Raw genomic sequence first — 25,886 nt, forward strand, 5'->3', positions numbered from 1 at the left:
CCATCAAATGTAACCTTCACAACCCTAAGGGGCAGACGGCGATGACCACGAGGGGGACGAGTAAATGTATACACCTGGAGTACAGAATGACCCTGAGCCTCGAGGATATGCTTGATATCCTCGTGGCAGTCCTTGAGATCCCTAACACCGGTCGCAACATGGTGCGGGAGGAGAACAGTGCCAACACTGGCATTCAATCGGGCGTTCTTCGAGACCCGAACAGGGGTCTCGCCAAGGCAGGATAAGGCGGCCAAGCGGGCGGCCGCATCCTGAGGAGCAGCAGCAATGACACGGGTACCAAGACGAGTGGGGTTGAAGGTGATAGAGGCATTCACGGAATCGACAAGATGCCTATGAAGGGAAAAATCATCAGAAGGAGTTGAATCCAAAGGTAGGAGGTCAAAGTATTTAGTCCACGTATCAGGACCAAACAAAGCATGGAACAAAGGAGAATGGGAAGGGAGCATACGAGAGCGGCTATGGCGGGGACGGCGATGAGAACCCTTAGAGAGAGACAGGTCGAAAGGTGCAGTAGTCACAAGAAAGGATGGAGCCGTGCAAGGGGACGAGACAGTCACCACAGCAAGCTTGGGGCTCGACCCAACCACAGAGGAGGGAGGGGAGCAGGGAGGAAGAGTCCGGTCTGGGCCTAAACCGGATCCCGTAGCGGGGGCTACAGATCCCGGTCTTCCAGGACGGTCCGACTCAGGGTCCTGGTCACCCACCCCATAAGCCTGGGTAATAGAAGGCAAGTCGTTATCCATACAGCAAACCAAACAAAAGAGATGGGACCTGGAACCAAGGGATACCACCTACCAGGGCAGCCAGGGAGGCCGAGCGCGGCCCAGTGCAGGAAAGGTGTGTCGTCCCCAGCGGTACTCCCCCTTTTCAACAGGGGCGTACGTACGTCCTACTACTTCGTTCATTCTCCCACACTGGTGCTAAGACCCCAGTCCCCCTATCGCCCTAACCTGGACACCCAACCATCCACTCAGGGCGGCCTCTCACAGGCGACCCCTCCAGCGGGTGGTCCGATGGCTCACAAGGCCCCTACATGGTGCCCTTCAGCACGTACACCACCCAAAGAGGGGGCACAGGCAACCCACACCGGTCCCAGGGAGGTGTACGTGAGCCCCTCACCACGGCAAGGAGGCACCACAGAGGGGTATATTCAATGAAATACTCCAAAAATTATTATGAATTCTAGTTACAGTAATATACTGTACTATAAATGAAAAATGCCACTTTATAAAATGGGTTAATACAAGTGGCGGTCAGGCTAATATTATTGTCAGATAAGATAATAAAATTGCCAGTATTTTAATATAATTGTGTCAGGATAATATATTTACCAGCACGCTAATGTAACTGCAGTGTCTGGCTAATATAATTGCCAGTCAGGCTAATATTATTGCTAGTTAAGATAATAAAATTGTCAGTCAGGCTATTATAATTGTCGAATTCAGGGTAATATAATTCCCGGAGTCATGCTCACAAAATTCACAGTCAGGATAGTATAAATGATAGTCAAGCTAATGTAATTATCAGTCTGGATACACGTAACATACCCAGCAAATGCAAGTTTGATTAATACAATTGCCAGACAAGATAATATAATTGTCAGAGTCAGGATAATATAATTACCAGTCAGGATAATATAACTGCTAAACATAAATATCTCAGTCTGGTAAATATTATATAACAGCTGAGTAATATATATTACTATACATCATTTGGCTAGAGTAATATATATTTCCAACTCAGAAAACTATAAATGCCAGTCAGGCTAATATGACTAATGAACTAAGGTTAGCCTTTTATCAGAATCTATCTTAATGCACACAATAATACAAGGGTTAGATCACTATAAATACTGTAGATAGGCCAGACTACTAAAAATATCTGATGCAAATATAAATGAAGAGGTTTAGCTGAAAAAAATTCCAGTCTAATATATATTTGTTAGTGATTTATATATCTCAGTCACTGGGCAAAATAACAAAAATTATTTTAATATTTCATAAAAATAGTACAATAGTATATATATAAAACCACAGTTAAAAATTAACAATCAACTAGAGTGCTTTTGGCTTGCTTTCAAGCCTTCAAATGGGGTGACAGTGATGGCACTGCCAATGCCAGCACTGTGGCTGTGGAACATTGCCACGTTTCTTCAGTGGCAGAGAAGAAAATGAAACGAAAGCTATGAGGTACACATATCAAAGAAGACAATTGGTACCAGTTGTACATACACGATCATGACAACAGAAAGGAAAATAGGGCAGGGGTTGGAGAGTGAGAAACAAGTTACAGTGAAGTAGCAACACCATGTTTTTGAATACAGTATATGGAATTGGGTAAGCTAAAACAGTATAAAAATATATAATAAAATAATGGTTGAAGCTATGAAGAGTGCAAGATATTGTCCTGATAAAGTTTACAATTTCCAACAATTTTAAAATTGGAAAAATGGTATTATAAGTTAATTAACTAATATGTGCTTAATTATACATTATACTTAAAACATTTTCTGATTTATCTCTCACAATCAAAATGTTTAACCTATCACCCAAATGCACAGTCTTGTGAGTTTTCATACTACAAAGATGACTGAAACTCTTCCAAAACTCTGGACACTCATGAAGGTTTATCATTCAGATGCACTAACACGTGTGCTATTATACCTTTACGTGACTTAAATAATCTGCCACATTTATCACACTCAAAAGGCTTTTCTTCTGTATGTACTGACATGTGACTTATTATAGATCCACGACTTTTAAACCTTTTGCCACAGTCATCACACTCGAAAGGTCTTTCATCAATATGCATCATCATGTGAGTCTTCATATTTCCAAGATGTCTGAACCTCATCCCACACTCTGGACACTTGTGAGGTTTTTCACCCGAATGCACTAACATGTGAATCTTCATATTTCCAAGATGTCTGAATCTCTTCATACAGTTTGGACACTTATGAGGTTTTTCACCCGAATGCACTAACATGTGAGTCTTCATATCTCCAAGACGAGTGAATACCTTCCCACACTCTGGACACTTATGAGGTTTTTCACCCAAATGCACTAACATGTGAGTCTTCATATGTTCATGACGAGTGAATACCTTCCCACACTCTGGACACTTATGAGGTTTTTCACCCGAATGCACTAACATGTGACGCTTCATATGTTCATGACGAGTGAATACCTTCCCACACTCTGGACACTTATGAGGTTTTTCACCCGAATGCACTAACATGTGAGTCTTCATGCGTCCAAGCTGAATGAACTTCTTCCCACACTCTGGACACTTATGAGGTTTTTCACCCGAATGCACTAACATGTGAGTCTTCATATGTCCAAGCTGATTGAACTTCTTCCCACACTCTGGACACTTATGAGGTTTTTCACCCGAATGCACTAACATGTGTTTCTTCATATCTCCAAGATGAGTAAATACCTTCCCACACTCTGGACACTGGCGAGTCTTCTTTATGATAGGTGCAGTTTGTGGGAAGGTTTTCTCCTCGGATGACTGCATGAGTGATGATGCTGGGTGACGCCTCACGGTGGGGCGTCAATGTTTAGGCTTAGGCAAGGCTTGAGTGTTGTTTCTTAGGCTGTTGTAGAGTTAGACTTGATGTGAGCACTTGAAGGTCAGTGGTGGGCTTCTTCTTTATGATAGGTGAAGTTTGTGGGAAGGATGACTGCAAGAGTGGTTCTTCTTTGTGATAGGTGCAGTTTGTGGGAAGGTTGTTGTGTTGATTTAGGGGCGACGACGATCGTACGTGGGAAGGTTTTATGCTCAGGCTGGACACTCACCGTCCCGTGTTGTGATAATGGCCACGACGCTCACCTTGGCGTTCCAGTGTTCTTTCTGGTGCCACACTATATTTTTCCTACTTCTTACTTTTGTTTGTAACTGGTTTTCTACATTTAACTCTTATGTTTTTCTCATTTTTATTAAATAATATGCTTGCAATTTATTTATTAAAATACAATGGTACACGTTTATATACTTTCTGAAGGAAACATTGCTCCCATGGTGAATGCACTACATTGCATTTTTTTTCAATCATATCTATAATCAATAAGTAAATATGAAACGTAATAAACAAGTTGTAATAAACAGAATACAAGCATATCCACAAAAAAAGGCAAGACAATAAGCAAATACATTCATAAACAAATTAGTAATAGGGAAGGGAGTACGTACCACTGCTGGAAGGATACAAGACACTCCGTACATTGACAACAACGCACACTAATATTTTTACCACTTCGGACACCAGCTTTCGACGTTTCGCATATGTGTACGTGTTCCATATTAAAACGACAATATAATGCTATTAACAATTAAAATCTTATACTTAACAGGCATATAGTTATTAAATGAAGTTTAGTGATGTAATAGACATAATCCGGAGTTGGTAAGGACGCCGCCCGCCAGCGTAAACACAACACACCCGAATGCCCACAAACACGATACAACGCACAAAACAGAACACTTCTGTCAGTTTTTGGATAAACTCCTTTTATATTTATTATGTGAGAGTTATACATGTATAAAATGATAACTATTATAGGTAAGCGCCTAATATTTAATATTAATCAATAAAAAAGAAGTCAGAAGCCACACGCCTGTCTGTACATGTCTTTTGTGTAAAAGTATTTTGGGCGCTCATGTACTTGTGCGCTAGCTGGCGTTCACAACTGTTCTCGCCTACAAGCATTAGAATTAAACAAACGAATTTATTTTTTCATTTATATACAAGAAGAGAAGGCTACCCTTGAGTCTGTAATATTCATCTGATCACTGGTCTCCCATTTGGTTCTCATTGCTTTATCTTACTATTATTGAATGTCAATAACCGTATTATGCAATTTCAATTTCTTCTATTTCTTTCTTTATTATGCACCCCATACCCATCCCGTGGGCGGTGGTGTAAAGGAATACAGAGGCACATAATCGGTTCAGGAACTGAACCCTCTAGTTCGTTTAGCTAAGCAAATAACAATGTTTGACGCTAGTTACAAAATTATTAATGTTGTATACACATGTACACACACTCATACATACATGTATATATATATATATATATATATATATATATATATATATATATATATATATATATATATATATATATATATATATATATATATATATATGTCGTACCTAGTAGCCAGAATGCACTTCTCGGCCTACTATTCAAGACCCAATTTGCCTAATAAGCCAAGTTTTCCTTAATTAATATATTTTCTCTAATTTTTTTCTTATGAAATGATAAAGCTACGCATTTCATTATGTATGAGGTCACTTTTTTTTTATTGGAATTAAAATTAACGTAGATATATGACCTAACCCAACCAACCCTACCTAACCTAACCTAACCTATCTTTATAGGTTAGGTTAGGTTAGGTAGCCGAAAATGTTAGGTTAGGTTAGGTTAGGTAGGTTAGGTAGTCGAAAAACAATTAATTCATGAAAACTTGGCTTATTAGGCAAATTGGGCCTTGCATAGTAGGCTGAGAAGTGCGTTCTGGCTACTAGGTACGACATATATATATATATATATATATATATATATATATATATATATATATATATATATATATATATATATATATATATATATATATATATATATATATATATATATATATATATATATATATATGTATCTCTGGAGAGTTTCTCATGAGTAGCCTGGCCGTTTTTCTGGTTTTATAGTAAATCGTCAGTTGTATCCTCTGATTTTTGTCTGTAGGGATAACGTTTCTATTAACAATATCTTTCAGGACCCTTTCCTCCGTTTTATGAGCTGTGGAAAAGAAGTTCCTGTAAAATAGTCTAATTGGGGGTATAGGTGTTGTGTTAGTTGTCTCTTCAGAGGTTGCATGGCGTTTCACTTTCCTTCTTATGATGTCTTCGACGAAACCATTGGAGAAGCCGTTGATGACTAGGACCTGCCTTACCCTATAGAGTTCAATCAGAGGATACAACTGACGATTTACTATAAAACCAGAAAAACGGCCAGCCTACTCATGAGAAACTCTCCAGACACAAAGCAGAACGCTTTAAAAAAGACCAACGTCGTCATGCCTTCAAATGCCCACTTGGGGACTGTAAGCTCCAAAAAACCCAGTATATAGGCAAGACAACAACATCTCTTTCTAGGCGTTTAACGATGCACAAGCAACAGGGCTCCATTAAGGAACATATAATCTCTTCCCACAACCAAACCATCGCCAGAGAAATCCTAGTAAACAACACAGAAATCATCGATAGATACAGCGATAGCAGACGGCTTCACGTTTGCGAGGCACTGCACATTAAGAAGTCAACACCAGCAATCAACAGCCAATTAATGCACAACAATATTCTACCCACCTCAAGACTCCGCTCCAATATAGAAGCATCAAGAAATATGGACCAATAGGCTTTCTACAATCACTTCCATTTCAATACCCATTGTTTCGTGTTCTGTCTTGTGTTGATGAAATTAATACCCTATTAAATACCACCTCACCCCATCCACCTCACTCAAATGTAGATATAAACAAATCGGAGATATGTATGTTCTATTCAGTTGTGTATGTGTAAAGTCTTTGAAAATGTAATAAGTTTTACGAAACGCGCTCAAGTGTCGCGTCAGACTAGAAATAAAAATGAATTTTGGAGAATTGATTTTTGAATTACCTCCAACAGTGAAAAGAAATGTACGAAAGATTGAGAAAATTCGTGTTAGAATTATTAATCTTACTTTTTCGGTCATATTTAATAATATATGTCTACAGGAAAGACTGCTACAAAAAATATACTAATATGTATTATATATATATATATATATATATATATATATATATATATATATATATATATATATATATATATATATATATATATATATATATATATATATATATATATATATAATTAGCTTGATAAAACTGACTGTTCATTGTTGAGAAATGTGTTAACAAACAATATATCTGACATTATCAAGACTGTAGCTTGCTTAGCAAAAGGAACTTTTTTTAAATTTGGGTTCAGTTTAACTACCACTCAATGGATGAGTAATTAGGGCATAATAAAGGAACTAAGCTGATAAAATGAAAGATGGGAAAACAACATTAGAGAGATAAACTCGAGAGACGTTTTCATGGTAACCCGAAAATTATTTGAGGAGCAAGACGGACTGCGTGTCAGGCAATTGGTCTTCATGCTATCGTGATGGGGGATCAGCCATTATACGTGTTAATGACTCTTGTATAGTTGTGTAGTTAAGGAGAACAGGGTAATGGGCATTGTGGTTGATTGTTCTACCTGGGAATTCTCCACTGTTTTATATCTTATGTATGTATGTATGTATGTATGTACTAACCTAGTTGTGGTTGCGGGGGGTTGAACTTTGGCTCTTTGTTCCCGCCTCTCAACCGTCAATCAACTGATGTACAGATTCCTGAGCCAACTGGGCTCTGTCATATCTACATTTGAACCTGTGTTTGGAGTCAGCCTCCACCACATTACTGCCTAATGCATTCCATTTATTAACTACTCTGACACTGAAAAGTTCTTTCTATAATCTCTCTGGCTCATTTGGGTACTCAGCTTCCACCTGTGTCCCCTTGTGCGTGTACCACATGTGTTAAATAAATGTATGTATGTATGTATGTATGTATGTATGTATGTATGTATGTATGTATGTATGTATGTATGTATGTATGTATGTATGTAAGGAAAGAGAGGAGAGAAAGAGAGAGAAAGAGATGAAGACCGAGACAGAGAAATAGATATAGACAGAGTCAGGGAGAGAATGTTAGACACAGAGACGGAGAGATGAGGATATGCAAACTCAGTGAGAGAATGACAGAGATGGATCGAGGAAAGAGACAGAGAGAAAGGCTGACACAGAGAATGGCAGAAACGAGGAGAGGCAGAGACAGGGGGACAGGGACAGACGGACAGGGCCAGAGGAGGGACGGGGGAACAGAGGGGGGGCAGTGGGACAGAGAGGGAGACAGGGACAGAGAAGGGGACAGGGACAGAGACAGAGGGACAGGAACAGAGGGACAGAGACAGAGGGACAGGGTCAGAGAGGAGGACCGGGGGACAGAGGGAGGAGAGGGGGGCAGGAGACCAAGAGAGAGGGGACAGAGGAGAGACAGGGGATAGAGTTAGCAGGGGGACAGAAAGAGGGACAGGGACAGACAGAGAAAGGCAGGAACAGGGGGGCAGAAAGGGCGGACAGGGGGACAGAGAGAGGGACATGGGGCAGAGATAGGGACAGGGGAACAGAGACAGGGACAAGGGGACAGAGATGGATAGGGGGACTGGAGGAAAGGGAGGGGGACAGATGAAGGACAGCGGACAGAAAGAGTGGGCAGGGGGACAGAGAGGTACAGGGGACAGAGAGAAGGACAGGGGGACAGAGATGGACAGGGGGACAGGAGGAAAGGGGGGAGATGTATGAGGGGGGAATGTTTGGGAGAGATGGAGAAGGGGTATTTAGAACGGTAAGTTAGAGAGGGGACAACTAAGGCGCATCATTGAAAAGCAAAGCAAATGAGCATCATTGCAGTAGCAGGAGCCACGCACATCTTCAGCCTGCGTTGTTGAGACATTGTCTATTAAGCGGTGTCCAATAGCAGTATCTTCGGTATTTAAGCGATATCTTAAAAAATACTGGAAATATTGAAAGATATTAATCCACATATTAATCCCCTTGTGCAACGCACACAAAAGGCAACAGCTTCTAGCTCTACAAGCGGCAATATAAAATAGAGAATAGGCGATTGTTTTCACTCATAGTGTAATAAACCCACGGCCCCACCCACCCGCTGAAGCCGCAAATACCAAGACATTACTTCTGTTAAAAATTAAGCCGGAATAATCCTCAGGTATGTGGAGGATGTGGGAGGCTTTTGATCAACCGCCGACTTCCTGCCCCGTCGACGGGGCCACCAGCCCTCAGTGTGCCCACAGCCAAATTCATGTGAAACATGTATGTGCGTGTATTAAATATTTTAATTTATTATTTCCAAGATTTAGCTGTTAGCTCTTGGACCCCGCCTTTCTAAGCGTCGGTTGTCTAATGTACCGACTCTCGGCCTCTTTTCCTCCATCATATCTAAACAACATATATTTTTATCTAACATACACACACATCCCCAAGATGCAGCCTTTAGCAGCTTCCTGACTTTCAGGTTCCTATTTACTGCAAGGTGAATAGCGGCATTAGTGTGTGTATGTTTGTGTCTGTGTGTGTGTGTGTACGTGTGTGTGTTTGTGTGTATACTCACCTAGTTGTGGTTGCGGGGGTTGAGCTCTGGCTCTTTGGTCCCCCTCTCAACTGGCAATCAACTGATGTACAGATTCCTGAGCCTACTGGGCTCTATCATATCTGCATTTGAAACTGTGTATGGAGTCAGCCTCCACCACATCACTGCCTAATGCATTCCATCTATTAACTACTCTGACACTGAAAAAGTTCTTTCTAACATCCCAGTGGCTCATTTGGGTACTAAGTTTCCACCTGTGTCCCCTTGTTCGCCTACCACCCGTGTTAAACAGTTAATCTTTATGTACCTTATTGCTCTGAGAGTTTTGTAGGTAGTGATCATGTCTCCCCTTACTCTTCTGTCTTCCAGTGTGAGAATGGAATTAAATTTACAGAGTGTGTGTGATAGAGTCCGTGACATTAACACTAGAGTATCTATTCGTTTCATGCGGAGAAAAGGAGGGGATAAGCTGTTTGAGAGCGTTCAGACCTGCTTGAGTGACGTACACACTTCCAGGAAACTGAGGGAGACTCGCTATACGAGAGGATTAGCTCATGACCTCAGGGAATACGACGTACTTGACTGCTGTAAACCCTCTCGAAAGTGTAATATGTCTGCTCCCTGGAAAGTACAGAAAATAGACGTCGAAATTGTACCCCTCAAGGTGAAAAAGATTCATCATGAACCGGGACAATTACGGTGTTTGTATGGAAGCATGATATCTCGGTTACCAAGAGGCAACAGTTTACATGTATATTGCGACGGGTCGGTGGCGGAGGATGGCAGGGCAGGGTGTGGTGTCCTAATAAGGGATTATACAGAGTTTGGGACTGTGGACAGGATAATTGAACTCCGGCTTAGTAATTATATATCATCCACACAAGCTGAACTGCAGGCCATTCTGGCGTGTTTGGAGGAAGTACGTCATGACGACAAAAATGTTTTTGTATTTGTCGATAGCCGAGGAGCACTGGAGTCCTTAAACAGTAGAAACCCAGTCTTCATGTCTATAGTGGAGGACTGTAAGAGAAGAATAACTGAGATACAGCTGAAAGGTTATAGTGTGAAATTCATGTGGATTCCATCTCATGTTGGAATAGTGCTCAACGAGGTGGCGGATGACTTGGCCAAACGTGCCACATCAAAACCACAAGTTGACATTGAATGTGAATTCACAATGAGACAAATAAGAAGCAAAATCAGAAATATTCAGGCACAGGCGGGAGTGGAGAGGAGAGAGATAATGTATGAGAGTAGTCAAACCATGCAACACTACATGTATGTGAGTCAAAACACCCATTTCACTTATGGTAAAAGGAGAAATGCTTGGAGTGACTCTGTGTACATGCGGCTCAGGCTTGGGTACAAATATTACTGGGAATATGGGATAGATGTTCATGGTAATGACACGAAGTGTAAACTATGTGGTATGTTAAGGTCTCACACCCTTGCCCATTATATTCTTGATTGTCCGTTGATTAGTGTATATAGAAACACTGAGATAAGGACTGTTCCTGAACAAATAGCCTGGATGTGTCACAACGGAAAGGTTGATGATATTCTTGAGAGATATAAGAATTTTGCACCAAGATTGTAATATTTTGTTGAATTATCTGCAGGTGTCTTGCAAATTGTCTATACAGTATACCTAGGTCATAAAAGTATTTGTGTGTACGTCTGATACCATACTCCTTGTGAGGGAGGAAATGTATATTTTTACCTCTCAGAATGTTTGGTAATATGTTTATTTGTGATGTGTGTATATGTATATATTAACACGTTGTACTGAACGGGGTGAGAATAGCTTGAGCTACCTCATCCCTTTGTGTGTATTTTACCTCAATAAACTTATTTCAATTTCAATTTCCAGTGTCATGAGGTGCATTTCTCGCAGCCTGTCCTCGTAACTCATCCCTCTTAGTCCTGGGACTAGCCTATTGGCATACCATTAAACTTTTTCAAGCTTCGTCCTGTGCTTGACAAGGTGTGTGTGTGTGTGTGTGTGTGTGTACGTGTATAACACACACGTACTTATGTGGTACGTATGTACTACATAATTTTAAGGCGTTTGCTGAATTAGAAAAGTCGGCTAGCAGTCCACCCTTAACGACACAATTAACTCATTACATAAAAAAATACGTGGCTGTGCAACAGTGTATGGGAATTGGGGAACTGGTGTGCATTTAGACGACTGGTGAGGACCAACAATGACGTAGAAGGATGGCACCAGCGTCTGAATCAAAGGGCAGTGAGGGACAACTTGGCTTTATATATTTTAATCCCTTACTGTACCGTGAGGCGTCCCTGGTAACCTTGCAATACCAACTGGTTTCTGATCAAAAGCTAAAGTCCAGTCGCCGCAAGGGCAATGAAGAGAAACAGGAACATTTGTGGAAGCTTTGGGACCGTTACGAGGAAAAACAGATAAGCACCTCACAGTTCCTCAAGGAATGTTCGCGTTTTATCCCAGGAAGTGCCTGAACTAGAATTAGAAAACAGCAGTCTGTTTACTGGTTGTTATTTAACTTAAGTTAGTTGTAAATGATAATGTAAAAATAGCCACTGAGAACTGATGAGTTGCCCAAGACTTTTGCTCGTAAAGAGGGAATTGATTACAAACTTGGACTGCCTTTGAGCAGCCTGAGGGCAGAAATATCCCAGGAACATCAACTAAATTTCGGAGACTTGAAGCAAAGTGAAATTCACACCAGTTACTCCATCTATCATCATTCTATTATGCAGGAAGAACCGCACGTCTATGGGTCATCCAATAATGTTAGCAGACTTCTAGATGTTACCACTGCTAGGCTTAGGCTCGGCTACAAGTACCTCTGGGAATTTGTAACATCTGCTGATGTAGATTTGACTAAATGTAAACTCTATCAGCAGAACTATTCGCTTACTTTGCGTCATTATATAATGGAATGTGAAAAAATCGCGGAATTTAGAGATAACACCATCAATAGTGTCCAAGAAATGTGTAAGTACTTCATTCATAATGATGTGCTGCTCGAAATCTTAGCGAAGTATCCAAAATTTGCTTACTGTAGGTAATGCATGCACATGACTGTAAAGCTGCCGCCCAGTTGAGTGGGTGTGGAGTACATGACTGTAAAGCTGCCGCCCAGTTGGGTGGGTGTGGAGCACATGACTGTAAAGCTGCCGCCCAGTTGGGTGGGTGTGCAGCAAGACTAGTAATTGTGTGACTCACCATAGATGTAAAGTGCCTTGTATAGTGACTGTTGTGAGCCTCTTGTTGATCACTTGTGACACAAAGATTATTGATGTGTGTATTTGTGTAGCTGATTAGATATGTATGTGTATGTATATATGTATACGTATATATATATATGTACATGTATGAGAGTGTGTACATGTATATATAATATTAATAATTTTGTAACTAGCGTCACAAATTGTTATTTGCTTAGCTAAACGAACTAGAGGGTTCAGTTCCTGAACCGATTATGTGTCTCTGTAATCCTTTACACCACCGCCCACGGGATAGGTATGGGGTGCATAATAAAGAAAGAAATGAAATTGAATTGGTCTGATTAAGACTTTATGACCATGTAATCTATGTTTTGCTCCACTACTTACTGGTTGAGTATGGGGTGCATAACAAATAATAGCCTCCTTCGGGGGCGCCTTGTTTCTAAACGTGTTAGTCTTAAATCCTTTAATCTCAAATCTTGCTACAATGTACCTCTTAATATATGTTGTGTACTCTCGCAACCCAATGTACCTTCTTGTATATAAATAAATAGATTTCAACTGTAAGGGGGTATGGTTTGCACCTTGTTATTCTAATAACAGATAAATAATTCTAATAATGGAAGCGCTAATTATATGAACAAGTGCCATGTATTTATTCAGACGAGAACAACAGCGAACACAAACCAGCGCATATACGAACGGAATGGTTTGTATGTACAAACTTCTCAGTGAACGAAGTTGTTTCTAGCCCGGTATCCGAAATTGCAGTATACGACCTGACCAGTCCAGAGGATGGATGACACTCTGTACATTGACAACATCGCACACTAATATTTTTACCACTTCGGACACCAGCTTTGGACGATTCGCATATTTGTACGTGTTCCATATTAAAACGACAATATAATGCTATTAACAATTAAAATCTGCTACTTAACAGGCATATAGTTATTAAATGAAGTTTAGTGATGTTGTTGATTTGATTGTTGCCGCCGAAGGCGGCTAGTTTATTGTGCACCCCATACTCATCCTGTGAGCGATAGCGCACAAGCATTACAGAGGGCACAAAAGGTCATTATCAGACCTCATCTTAAATTATTACATAAACAATTTCTTCAATCCTTCACACCTTATAGATGCAATGTCAGCTAGTTACAGAGAAAGTGTTATTACAAGAGCTACATATTTACAGTAAGTCATCATACATTAATGGTAGGTCATGATCGCTAATACATAATAGTTTGGCCAATGGGGATATTACAGTCATAGGGGAGCTTCTGTTTATTATTAGTCCTCACAATACACTACTTGTTTCTGAATCTCATATGTCGTTCATCTACTGGAAGCAAAATGTGGGTACAGTGCAAGGATTTCAGGTAATTTATCCATGGTAATAAGATAGGTTGTCATATCATACAGAGTGAGCTTAGATTTATCTCTAAAAGGCTCAATTTTACAACAATCCAAGATATAGTGTTCGAGTGTGTGTCCCTGCCTATGTCCACACACTTTACACTTTACTTCATCTAGATCCCTATACAAGCCGAACTGGCAGAGATACTTGTAGCCAAGTCTTATACGAGCTGTGACAACTTCTGTTAGTCTACTGACATTGCCCCATACACATGTTTTACTTCACACATTTCATTGTGATGAACAATGGACCTGCTAGTTCCAGTTTGCACTGTCCTACTTTCTTCAAATCCATCCAGGAGTTCTCGTCTAATGACACTTTTAAGGGACCTATTTGATAACTCAAGATTCTGTTCAATACTGTCTTTATTTACCCTTAGCAAGGGCGTCAACTTTGTCATGTTCCTGCATGCCAATGTGAGAAGGAATCCAAAACATTTTTATATTTACCCTCTTGCTAAGTATTCTTATATATCTACGTCTATCTTCCAAGACAAGCACGTTATTACTTGATTGCAAACTGTTTATTGCTCGTAGTGAGGATAGGGAGCCAGAAATAATTAAGCTGTCTACTTCAGTGTTGTCAATAATTTCGAGTGCTACCAGTATCGCTACCAACTCGGCTTGCATTGTGGACGCCCAGTTACTAATTCGGATATTTCTTTGAATTGTGCTGCCATCGGGCTGATGAGCAATAACAGCACTTCCTGCCCTCCCTGTAGCTGTATTGAGTGATCCGTCAGTGTATATAGTCTGTGCAATGTTGTTTTCAGCTTGTATATTGTGAATGTGTTCTATGGTGCTTAATTTAGCAGCAAGCTGAGCATGAGGGTTGCTTGTGATTAGTTTCTTGGTGGGGTATGCAGGGGTCAGGATGTCAAAAGGTACTATCTGCCAGGGTGGAAGGAAGTGCTGTACTCTTTCATCTGTATATACATCGTGCAGTCCCATCATTTTAATATGAGTGGCAGTTCTTTGCATCCATTTAGACTCGCTAGTTCCATTTCGTATGTGTTCTAACAGTGCAACTGACACAATGTTGTTTTTGTTATCACGCAGCAGCTTTAGTCCCATCATAAGATTAATTTGAAATATTCTATCTCTAATGCTAAGTATATTTAATTCTTTCCACACGTTGAGAACTTTGGTAGTTATAGGACAGCCAAGTATAATTCTGAGTGCTTCATTTTGCATTTTTTCCAGTCTATCAATACTTTTGCCATTCTGCAGGACCAAAGCTGGTGCATGATAGTCTATCAGAGACCTTATATACGCTAAATACATCATTCTTGCTATTCTAATATTAACACAATATTTCGGGCTGTACCCCACTACAGTTCTGAGAGCCTTGAGTCTGTCTCTACATTGTTGATGTAACTTATTGACTGCAGTTGAGGTACAAGGGACAGAGACACCAAGGTATTTGAAAGAAGAGACATAGTCTATTGGTATGTTGTCTATCTTAAGTTTTCGTGGTCCACTTTTGCGGTTGCCAATTTGTCTGTTAAATACCTTAGTTTTAGCAGCGTTGATTACAAGACCAAGGCTCTCACAAGCTGTATGTATACAATTTAAGACTGTTTACATTTCGCGGTGGGTTTTAGTATGCACAAGGATGTCATCTGTATAGCTGATAGTGATGTTTGCCGGACTAGTTGGGATTGATTTTAGTTAGTTTAGTTCATTTATTATGCACCCCATACCCATCTTGTGGGCGGTAGTGGAAGGGGTTACAGAGGCACATAATGGGCTCAGGGACTGAACCCCACAATTCATTTAGCTAAGCAAGTTACAATCTTGATGAGCTAGTTACAAAATTAAATATAAGTCATCACATCAACAATGGGTTCGAGATCGACCTCAAGTACAGGTTCTAAATTAAGCAACTGACATATGTGGAGAGCTAGTGTCAAAATTTATATGTTTGTCCTGCACACCGCCCCCCATCCAGTGGGCAGCGGTGGATAGGTTACAATCACTTAGTGACTACCTACAGTTAGCAAACTGGGGGTATTTGGCTAAAATTTCTGGTAGCAGATCATTTTGAATGAAATATTGACACATCGCTGGAACATTGGTTATAGAATTGTCTCTAAATTCACGTATCTTTTCGCACTCCATCACATAGTGACGGAAGGTGTGCGAATAATTTTGTTGACACAGTTTACATTTGGTCAGGTATACATCAGCAGATACTGAGAATTCCCAGAGATACTTGTAACCGAGCAGTAGTAACATCTAGAAGTCTGCTGATTTTATTGGATGATCCATAGATGTGTGGCTCCTCTTGCATGATAGTATGATGATAGATGGAATTACTGGTGTCAATTTCACTTTGCCTCAGATCTACAAGATCTTGTTGAAGTTCTCGGTGTACTGCTGCTCTCAGATTGCTCATTGACAATCCAAGGTTACACTCAACGGCTCCTTTAAAGGCAGATTCTTTGGCTAACTTATCAGCTCTATCATGCATTCGGAGGGCAACATGAGATGGAGACCACATGATATGGACTCTGTTACCATCCTTAATAATTTTGTTGTATTTGTGTCTAGCTTCGGACACGAGCATGTTACAGTTATGTCTTAAAGAGTTAAGAGTATTTAATGATGATAAGGAGTCACTTACAATTAATGTATCAAGTTTTGAGACTTGTACACATTTCAGTGCAAGGATCAAGGCAAATAGTTCAGTCTGAAGGGTAGAGGCCCAGTTGTCTATACGGACTCCCCACTCAAGGTATAGGCCATCGCCCATTGTCAATCGATTGATTTTAGTAAAGCATTAATTAGAACATTAAACAAGGTAGGACTAAGTACTCCTCCTTGTGGGGTGCCTAGTTGCATTACTTTAGTTTCACTCTTGTAGCCTTGGAACAGTGCAGAGGACTTCCGGTTGGTAAGATAGCCTCGTATCCATTGTTATAAATGTCCCCCTATATCCATTCTCGCTAATTCATACATAATCACTTCCCTATTAGCAATATCAAAGGCATTTGTTAAATCAAGAAATGTTGGGTACTTGTGCCTTTTATCTCCATGAACAGTAAGAAAGGTTGTGATACAGTTGTGTACACTTTTACCATGTGTGAAACCATTGATATCAGGTGACATGTGCTCTTTAACTCTATACAATAATCTATTAAGCACCATTCTCTCAAAGGTTTTGCACATGCAGCTGGTCAGTGAGATGGGACGGAAAGCATCAGGTTGGCCAGGCTTTGGTACAGGTACCATAAGACTGGTGGTCCATGATACAGGCAACTGCCCAGTGACATAGCTGGCATTAAACAATTCAAATAATGGGTTACCGGGTACACGATGTAGGAGTCTTAGAATATCATAGGTGATACCGTCCTCACCAGCAGTGCTACTGCCCCTGGAGAGGGCTGCATCCAATTCATAATCTGTATATGGAACATCACATTCATCATGTTGCTTGCTCAACATGAAATTTATGAGAGAATTTCTGTCTGTGGACCTCTCCTGTAATTTCTCCCTAGTGCTAGCTGGTAACATTCCAAGGCTGGAAACCTGAGCCCATTTTGCAATTAACTGATTGGCTTTCTGTAGCGGGTTTGGGTGTGAAACTTGTCTACTATTTTTACCAATAATTTTGTTTATGCCTTTCCAGGCTTTGCCCAGGAAAGTATGCAGGTTAAGTCCACTAACAAAACCCTCCCATTCATTTTGTCTCAGTTCAGTCATTCTCTCCCTTGCCGCTGCAAGCGCGGCCTGAAACAGTTTTAACATTTGAGGAGTTCTAAGGCTCTGATATGCTTTACCTGTCTGTCTAGCAATTGATTTAAGCTCTTTCAGTTTAGCATCATCATAGTACTGGTTGTGTCTGACCTGTTTACCAGTACTTCTTTTTGTTTGGCGTGACTCACTATTTTTGATGGCCTCATAGGTATTATTTATGAGGTCATCATAAAACTGATGTACATTCTCAGGCTCATAATTGTTATACCAATGTTCTATGCTGTCTATAAAGAATTTTTCTTGCTCTTTCCTTACTGTTAGCCGGCGTCTACTCAGCTTAGTGCCAGGTAGGTCAACATTAGCCACATGTATGTTAGCTGCTATGGCTAAATGGTCAGACATTAAGTCATCCATAATATCAGTCTCATGAATTGTGTATGACAAGTTAAAGCCAATGCCCCTATCTAGGACTCCTCCATATATTTGCGTTGGTTGATTCTTACTGATAATTTGAACATCATCATATGCATCGAGAAGTGCCAACAATTTTCTCCCGTTGGTGTTTGTAAGTTGATCCCCTAATTGTTTGTGTTTAACATTTAAATCCCCAATTAATATTGTAGAATCAGTATGTGCAAAACTAGGTAGGTCAGTATACTGGAGGAGGCCAGTAGGTGCATAGGCATTCAAAACATTAAGTGTAGAGTTACCAACGTGTACCCGGATACCATGATATTGAAACCCCTCTCGTTGTTGGGCGGGAAGTGGCTCATGTGGCAGGGATTTTTTAACATACATAAGACACGTATTTTTTGATCTGGGATTATAACACTGATAACTAGGCAAATTCTGCGGGGTTTTACCTGCGAGAGTTTGGGTTTCCTGGAGGCAGACAATATCTGTCTTCAGTCATAACCTTATGATGGAGATCTGAATACCGTTTTCTAAGAGAAGCAATATTCCAACTGAGTATCTTCATGACACTGTACTTGTTTTTATGAGATTCAGAGGCCGCCATTGTTCTTTTGTACTTTATCAGTCTGCAGTTTCAGGAAAGCAAGTATGTCTACATACCGGTTGTAGTGCTTTACTACAGCTTCTTTTTCCTCTTCAGCCAGCACCTCACCTGTCATCATTTCTTTAAATGTGTCACGGCGGAACCATTTGGGATGTGGCGTGCGCGGCCCGAGGCGGGCATCCACGTCCAGTTGAACTTCGTCACTATCACTACAAGCGTCACTGGTTTCACTTTGTTCTTTATCACAATCACTTTCATCATTTCCACTACTATTTTCCTTCAAACAGAGTTTATTAGACCCGGTATCAACATCTTGATCGTCATCACCATTAAAGTTCTCACCCTCAGTGTCACTACGTTCATCATCAGGATCAGTTGACCCATAATACTCATCGACAGCACTATGCGTTTCTACGTGGAACAGTTTACCTCTGTTCATAGCGCACTGCGTTGATGAGGCTGGGGTGTGGGGAGCCGTGGTGGGAGAGCCCAGCTAGTGTGAGGGCTGGGACACCCCCTGCTGGGGTCTCCCCTGGGGTGCTGGCCGCATGGGAGCACATAGTGGTACCCCAGGGTGGTGTGGCCTGCACTCAGTTAATACTCTCACAGTGTCCTGAAGAGTGGTTATCATCGTCTTTTGGTGCATGATTTCCTTATTTTGTTCGGTTATCTGCTTGGTCAGGTTTTCCACAATTTTGTTTTGTTTTTCTACTGTATGCTTAAGCTCACTAATTTTCTGTGCCTGATCCAGGCCCCCCGACCAACATGAATTGGTAGGGACTATAACTGTGTAAATCTCGAGCTACTAGCCGTGGCGTTGGAGTGGTTGGGTAAGGGAGGAGAGTGTGACGGAGTGACCGGTGGGGGCACAGCAGATGAGCCAGGGTGGTTACTGGCGCCCCCAGCTGGTGTACCCCGGGCAGCCCGTCTCGGCGGGAGTGAGGCACAGTCCTCATGCCAGGCGGGAACTCCCTCCACGTGACAGTTTGCACACCTCAGTTTTAGTGCACCACCCTTTTTAGCATCACACACAGACGTTGCATGCTTTCCGGCACAGTGGCCACACCGCTCATCATTCCAACAGTTCCTTGCAACATGATTTCACCGTTGGCACTTGTAACACCTGCGCCTGGGAGGGTTGTAAATCTTCATTGTTAGTTGCCGATAAGCACTTGGAACAGTAAATCTTTCCTGCGGAGTCTCTTCGCTGGTCCAGTTGGCGAAAATAGTCTCTCTGCCCTTTGTTCTTTTCGCATTGAAAATATATTTCTGATAATGGAGGAATAAGACACCAACAGTATGGGGACCTATTTATTTAACAAATAATTAATTTAACAAATAAATAATTTTTTGCAGACCATGTTAATGAAGCAGGTAACTTGTATAATTTACAACAGCATAAATACATGTATAACTTGACTACACTACAACAACTTAATAACATTAATACATATGACTAAATAAAACATGGTCTGCAGAACGCCGAATCCTTATTAACTATGTGTACAAGTAAGGCAAACGTTTAACATCATTTTCAAGTAGAATCAGGGCTTATAGAGTATCATATAGTGTCCTAACACATGACAGAAATAATGCGCCAATCCCAGACATAATGTGAAATCGTAAATTACCAGTAGCTGTAGAATACACCTAGAGGGCAAATTTAACATTACTCTTACAAGTCAGAGTAAGTAGCTGCGGACAGCGTAATACTTAGGGGCCGGCGCTGCACCCCCACTCGCAGAGCCAGCTGGCCGGACCCCCCCCCCCCCGAAGGGCGAGTGCCTGCTGGCCGCGTAATGTTTTCAATTTGGAAGCATGATGACATCTTGCCTGACGTATGAGTGAAAAACATCACTCCTCCACTGTCCGACGTCCTTAATTGTTTCCTGTTCATGCCCATCAAGTGACGGCTGCGTGGCCCGTCCAATCTGGAAAGAATGTGGGGCGTAGCCATTGGGAGGGCGCTGGCCGCGTAAGGAGCATCAGCGTGTAGGGGCGTTGACTTCTCATCTGACGTTGGGGCCGTGCCACCAGGAATGGCGTAGCCGCAAGTTCTGCGTCGCGGGGTATCAAGGAGTTTTTCCCTGTCTGCGTCCACATCCGTGCCCGTACACCCGTTACCTCTGCCGTTAAAAAAACAGTCAGGAATTTCCAGAACTGAAAAAAGGTACAGAGTCGGGCGTACATGGCTGGTAAATGCTGCTAGGTATGCAGCATCCTGGAAGTGACCAATGGAGCCCCTTCTGGTGCATGTGTATATATACAAGGCGGGCGTCTTGATGTCTGCGTGATGTGGGCGTATTACCTCGTGCATGCCTCGCGTGCTATGCCCCGCCACGCCAGGACATCCTCGTGTCGTCGTCATTGCTGTATCCCGCCCTTGCAGAGACTAGCCCAGTGAGGTTGACCCCAGGGCGGTTGAGTAGGGCCTGCGTGTGCCAATCCGTGCGGTCCGTCGGGAGTGTTCATCGTGCGCGATCCTATGTTCTCCGTCCATGAGGTGTTCCCCGATGGTCTGTAGTCGTTCTCATGCGTGCTACGCGTGAAGTGCACCGCCAAACCGGGTCGTCCTCGCGGGCGTCGTCGTCGCTGTATCCCGCCCTCGCGGAGGCTAGCCTAGCGAGGCTGGCCCCAGTGCAGGTGAGTAGGTCCTTCATTCGCCCATCCGTGTAGTCCATCAAGAGTATTCTTCGGGCGCAAACCAATGTTCCCCGTCCATGTGTTGTTCCCCGACGGTCTGTAGTCGTTCTGGAAATATTACTGCAGTAAGAGTTGGCAGGGGTGAACATGTGGCATAAGTAGGACAGTGTGGTAAAGCAGGGGGAGAATTAAACGCTCCGAAACCCAAACGAATAGGGCTCCTTGCAATAAGATGAAGACAACGTTGTACCGACCATATGCACTGCCGGAACACTCAAAGTATGTGAAATAGTAATGATGGTAAATTAGATAACGTAAAGTAAATGAAGCACCATTTCCTTTCACCTACCTAATGCGAATATTCATGTGTCCGGACACTGGCGATGGTGTGGTATTGCCTATTTATTTGACCATATCTTTGCTTTCATTTAAGATATGTTTTCCTTGAAATGTATTTACATTATCGTCTACATCTGTCTTTATTCTGAAATAAAAACCTTTGACGTTACTTTGCATATATGTACATTAATTATAAAATTGATTGGCTTGTGTGCAGGCCTTCACACTCCCTGAGCGAGCCATCAAGTAACTATAAAAAGGCATATATCTTCACTTTCACTTCAGTTATATTTATACCAAAGTATTAACATGCAGCTTATATGTCTTTCTGATGACATAAAAAACTTCGTTTTTTACAATATATAGATTCAATTAACATTGATTTTCAAAAGGTCATAGTTCCCATCGAAAGGGAGAGCGTCGGCCAAGAAGCCTTGTTTAAAATATGAATATTTTTCCTCTCTAATAAGGTATAATCTCTGTGATGCATTAACACAAACTATTTTATATCTGCCTTTCTGATAACATATATAAATATAATCTTTATTTGTGAATATTTGTTAATTAAGCAATATATCAGAGAGCGTGTAGGGTTCGGTGTTCTATGAACGAAAAGGACTGGAGTAGTTTAAATAGCGAACGCATACCAACGAATAATGCTAGTATCTATATAACAAATTTATTGTCATGTGGAATTGATTTAACTTCCAGACACTTTTTTTTAATAAATATTAAATATTTTGTGGCTGTTTATGAAAAATATTATTATAAATACACATTCTACTTGTTAATATTACCAATTAAATTTGCGACAATTTGAGCCATGAAATACGACGACTGGATCACTGTGTACAGGAGGCTGTTATGGCAGCAAACACTCTCCAGGCGACCATATATCTTGGATAAGTCGCTCCACACAATTGTTGCTTGGACCGTCGACTTCCTATGGCGTCACCTCTCACATATTTACGTCTCATTTCGTTATGAAATTAGATTATTTCAGAGTAAAAATAGGTTTGATCATGTTCTACGTGTAGCACCAACATTATAGTAAGTAAATATACCATATTTCTTCATTATTTTGCTAGGACGTAATTATTTTGCTACGTAATTCATTATTTTGCTACGTAATGCTAGGACGATTTGGGAAGTTTTTTCCCAGAACTTAACCTCTTATCCACTATCTATGACAATAATCACTTTAATGATCTAAATTGCAGATATTTTGCAGCACATGATGTAAACAATGTTTTAACTCATAGTCACAATATCTCTGTAATCAATTTGAACGTTAGATCCCTAGGCAAACACTTCGATGATGTTAGTGCCTTGATTGAAGCTATTGACAACAATTTCTCTTTTATTATACTTACTGAAACATGGTTGAAAGATGATACTACTCAACTCTTTAACATGCCTAACTACTCAGCAATCCACAACTGTCGTCAACTTCAGAGAGGTGGTGGCACTGCTCTTTACTACCACCAAGAACTAACATGCTTAAAAGAAATTAGAACTAGAGACTGCTATGGGGAGTATATCTTCGCCAGCTTCAGAGTCAAGGGTGCCGAGTCTATCCTGTCTGTGGGTGCAGTTTATAGAATTCCTAACACTGATGTGTCCGAATTCAACTCAAACCTTAGAAATCTAATACTTGATAACAGACTGAACAAAAACCACCTAATTATTGCAGGGGACTTTAATATTGACCTCTGCGAGCCAGAACACCCTACTGCTGTTAGCTTCCTCAACTGTATGAATTCCTGCTTCCTCATACCCTTAATCACTAGACCTACTAGAATCACTGATAGCACTGCCACGACTCTTGATCACATCTGGACAAATATAACCTCTCCGCTTACTTCAGGTATAATCACCGATAGCACTACAGACCATTACCCCACATTTCTCTTAACTAACATTAGCAAACCACCTCTTGAGTCAAGAGAGATACGTTTTAGACTACACAATGAAACTGCTATAGACAATTTTATAACTGCTACTGATAATGTCAACTGGGAGTCCGAGTTAGGTAACATAGAGGACATCAACCTAGCAGTTCAATCTTTTCTTCAAATAACTCTTAGCCTTTATAATACCCACTGTCCTATGCTTACAAAACAAGTCACAACCAAAAGGCTTAACAATCCTTGGCTTACAAAGGGAATACTTAAATCTATTAATAAAAAACATGACCTTGAGAAAAAGTATAGGTTAGGGATTGTCTCCAAAGAATTCTCAAAGAATTACTCATTATTGCTATCTAAGATAATTAGACGAGCCAAAACTAAATACTACGAAGATAAATTTACCCAAATAAAGAGCAACATTAAACAAACATGGAGAACAATTTCACAAATATTGGGATCAAAAAAGTCTTTAAATAGCAAACCGACTCTCCTGTCTAATAACGATGGTCAGCTTTCAGCCTCTGATTCTGCTATTGAGTTCAATAGGTTCTTCTCTTCCATTGGTTCATCCCTTGCTAATGATATTCCATCTTCCAGTACTGACATTAAGGACTATCTTACAGGGAACTATCCCCAGTCTCTGTACCTAAAGCCTATTAATTCCATTGACGTCAATGAGATAATCCTTTCCCTTAAAACCAAGTCTGGTGCCCTTGAGGAGATACCAACTTTAATCTACAAAAAAGCCTCCAGATCTTTAGCCCCTGCTATTGCTTTGCTCTTCAACAAGTCACTTGAACTCCAAACCTTTCCAGATATTCTAAAAAAAGCGAGAGTAACGCCTGTCCACAAATGTGGTGATCTCACAGATGTTAACAACTACAGACCTATATCAATCCTGCCAAACTTGTCAAAAATTTTTGAAAAACTAATCTATAAGCAGCTTTACTCATATCTAGCCAAACTCAATATACTTAGCCCTTGCCAATATGGCTTCAGGCCCAAAAAAAAGCACTAACGATGCACTTATTAGTATGCTTAACTCGATTCATACAGCTCTTGATAAAAATGAGTTCCCTGTTGGGTTATTTGTGGACCTGCGTAAAGCTTTCGATACTGTCAACCACCAAAACCTTCTTCTTAAATTACATCATTATGGTGTCAGAGGACACTCCCTACAATACCTCAAATCCTACCTTACTGACAGGCTCCAATGTGTTTCTGTGAATAATACAATTTCGCCCACCCTACCCATCAACATTGGTGTTCCCCAGGGCAGCATACTTGGCCCTCTCCTCTTTCTCATCTACATTAATGACCTTCCAAATGCCTCCCAACACCTCAAACCAATCCTATTTGCTGACGACACAACCTTCATTTACTCCAGTCCTGATCCCCTTGCTCTAAATGCCACAGTAAATACTGAGCTAAATAAAGTCCATCTGTGGCTAACTGCCAACAAACTCACCCTTAACATTGACAAAACTTTCTATATTCTGTTTGGCAATAAATCCTCTAATCAAATAAATCTCAAAATAAACAATACCCAAATTTGTAACAAATTAGATGGCAAATTCCTTGGCATTCTCATTGACCACAAGCTGAATTTCCAGGGACACATTCTAAACATATCAAAAAAAGTTTCAAAAACTGTGGGCATTCTTTCTAAGATCAGATATTATGTACCACGCCCTGCCCTGGTGACTCTCTATTACTCCCTTATCTATCCATATCTCAACTATGGTATTTGTGCTTGGGGCTCTACTACCCAAAATCACTTACGTCCTCTAATTACTCAACACAAAGCTGCTATTAGGACAATATCCAACTCTGGCCCCAGACATCACTCGGTACCCCTACTCAAATCTCTGAATATGTTAGACATTAAGTCACTGCACATTCACTAATGTGTATTATACATATACAAAACGCTAAATTGTAATGCCAATCCTGATCTCAAAAGCTTCATAGAAGGTTGTAACAGAACCCATGAGCACCACACCAGAAATAAATACAGTTTTGATATTCCTAGAGTACGACTTAATCAAACCAGAAATGCTCTACAAATCAAGGGGCCCAGGATGTGGAATGACCTTCCCAACCATGTTAAAGACAGTACCTCTCTCAACCAGTTTAAGTTAAAAACGAAGCTATACCTAATAAATTCCATGTAACCTACCTTACCCTTCTATTGTCAACCCATGTATGTTTTTTGTTTTTTTTTTTTGTTTTACAAATCAACGCTGTTTTAATGTAATTTTCTGTAATAATTTATAATTGTATTTGTGCTGTTTTTCCAACAATGTTCCCCCCCTCTTTTACCTCTATTTTTATTTGTACTCAACGCATTTTTTTCTTTTTACC

The 25,886-nt window shown here is 40.8% G+C and overlaps 1 protein-coding gene across 1 annotated transcript; it reads right to left on the minus strand.

Annotated features, from left to right (window-relative positions):
* Positions 1 to 2,637: 2,637 nt before the first annotated feature.
* LOC138356223 (zinc finger protein 160-like) lies at positions 2,638 to 19,069 on the minus strand. Its single transcript, XM_069311970.1, has 4 exons — positions 18,687 to 19,069; positions 3,460 to 3,562; positions 3,124 to 3,309; positions 2,638 to 2,928 (listed from the first exon to the last, which is right to left on the minus strand). Exons 1-4 carry the CDS (start codon positions 19,067 to 19,069, stop codon positions 2,638 to 2,640), a joined length of 963 nt encoding a protein of 320 aa, XP_069168071.1.
* Positions 19,070 to 25,886: the final 6,817 nt, after the last annotated feature.

This window comes from Procambarus clarkii, chromosome 6 (genome assembly GCF_040958095.1).
Source record: "Procambarus clarkii isolate CNS0578487 chromosome 6, FALCON_Pclarkii_2.0, whole genome shotgun sequence".
Taxonomy (NCBI): Eukaryota; Metazoa; Arthropoda; class Malacostraca; order Decapoda; family Cambaridae; genus Procambarus; species Procambarus clarkii.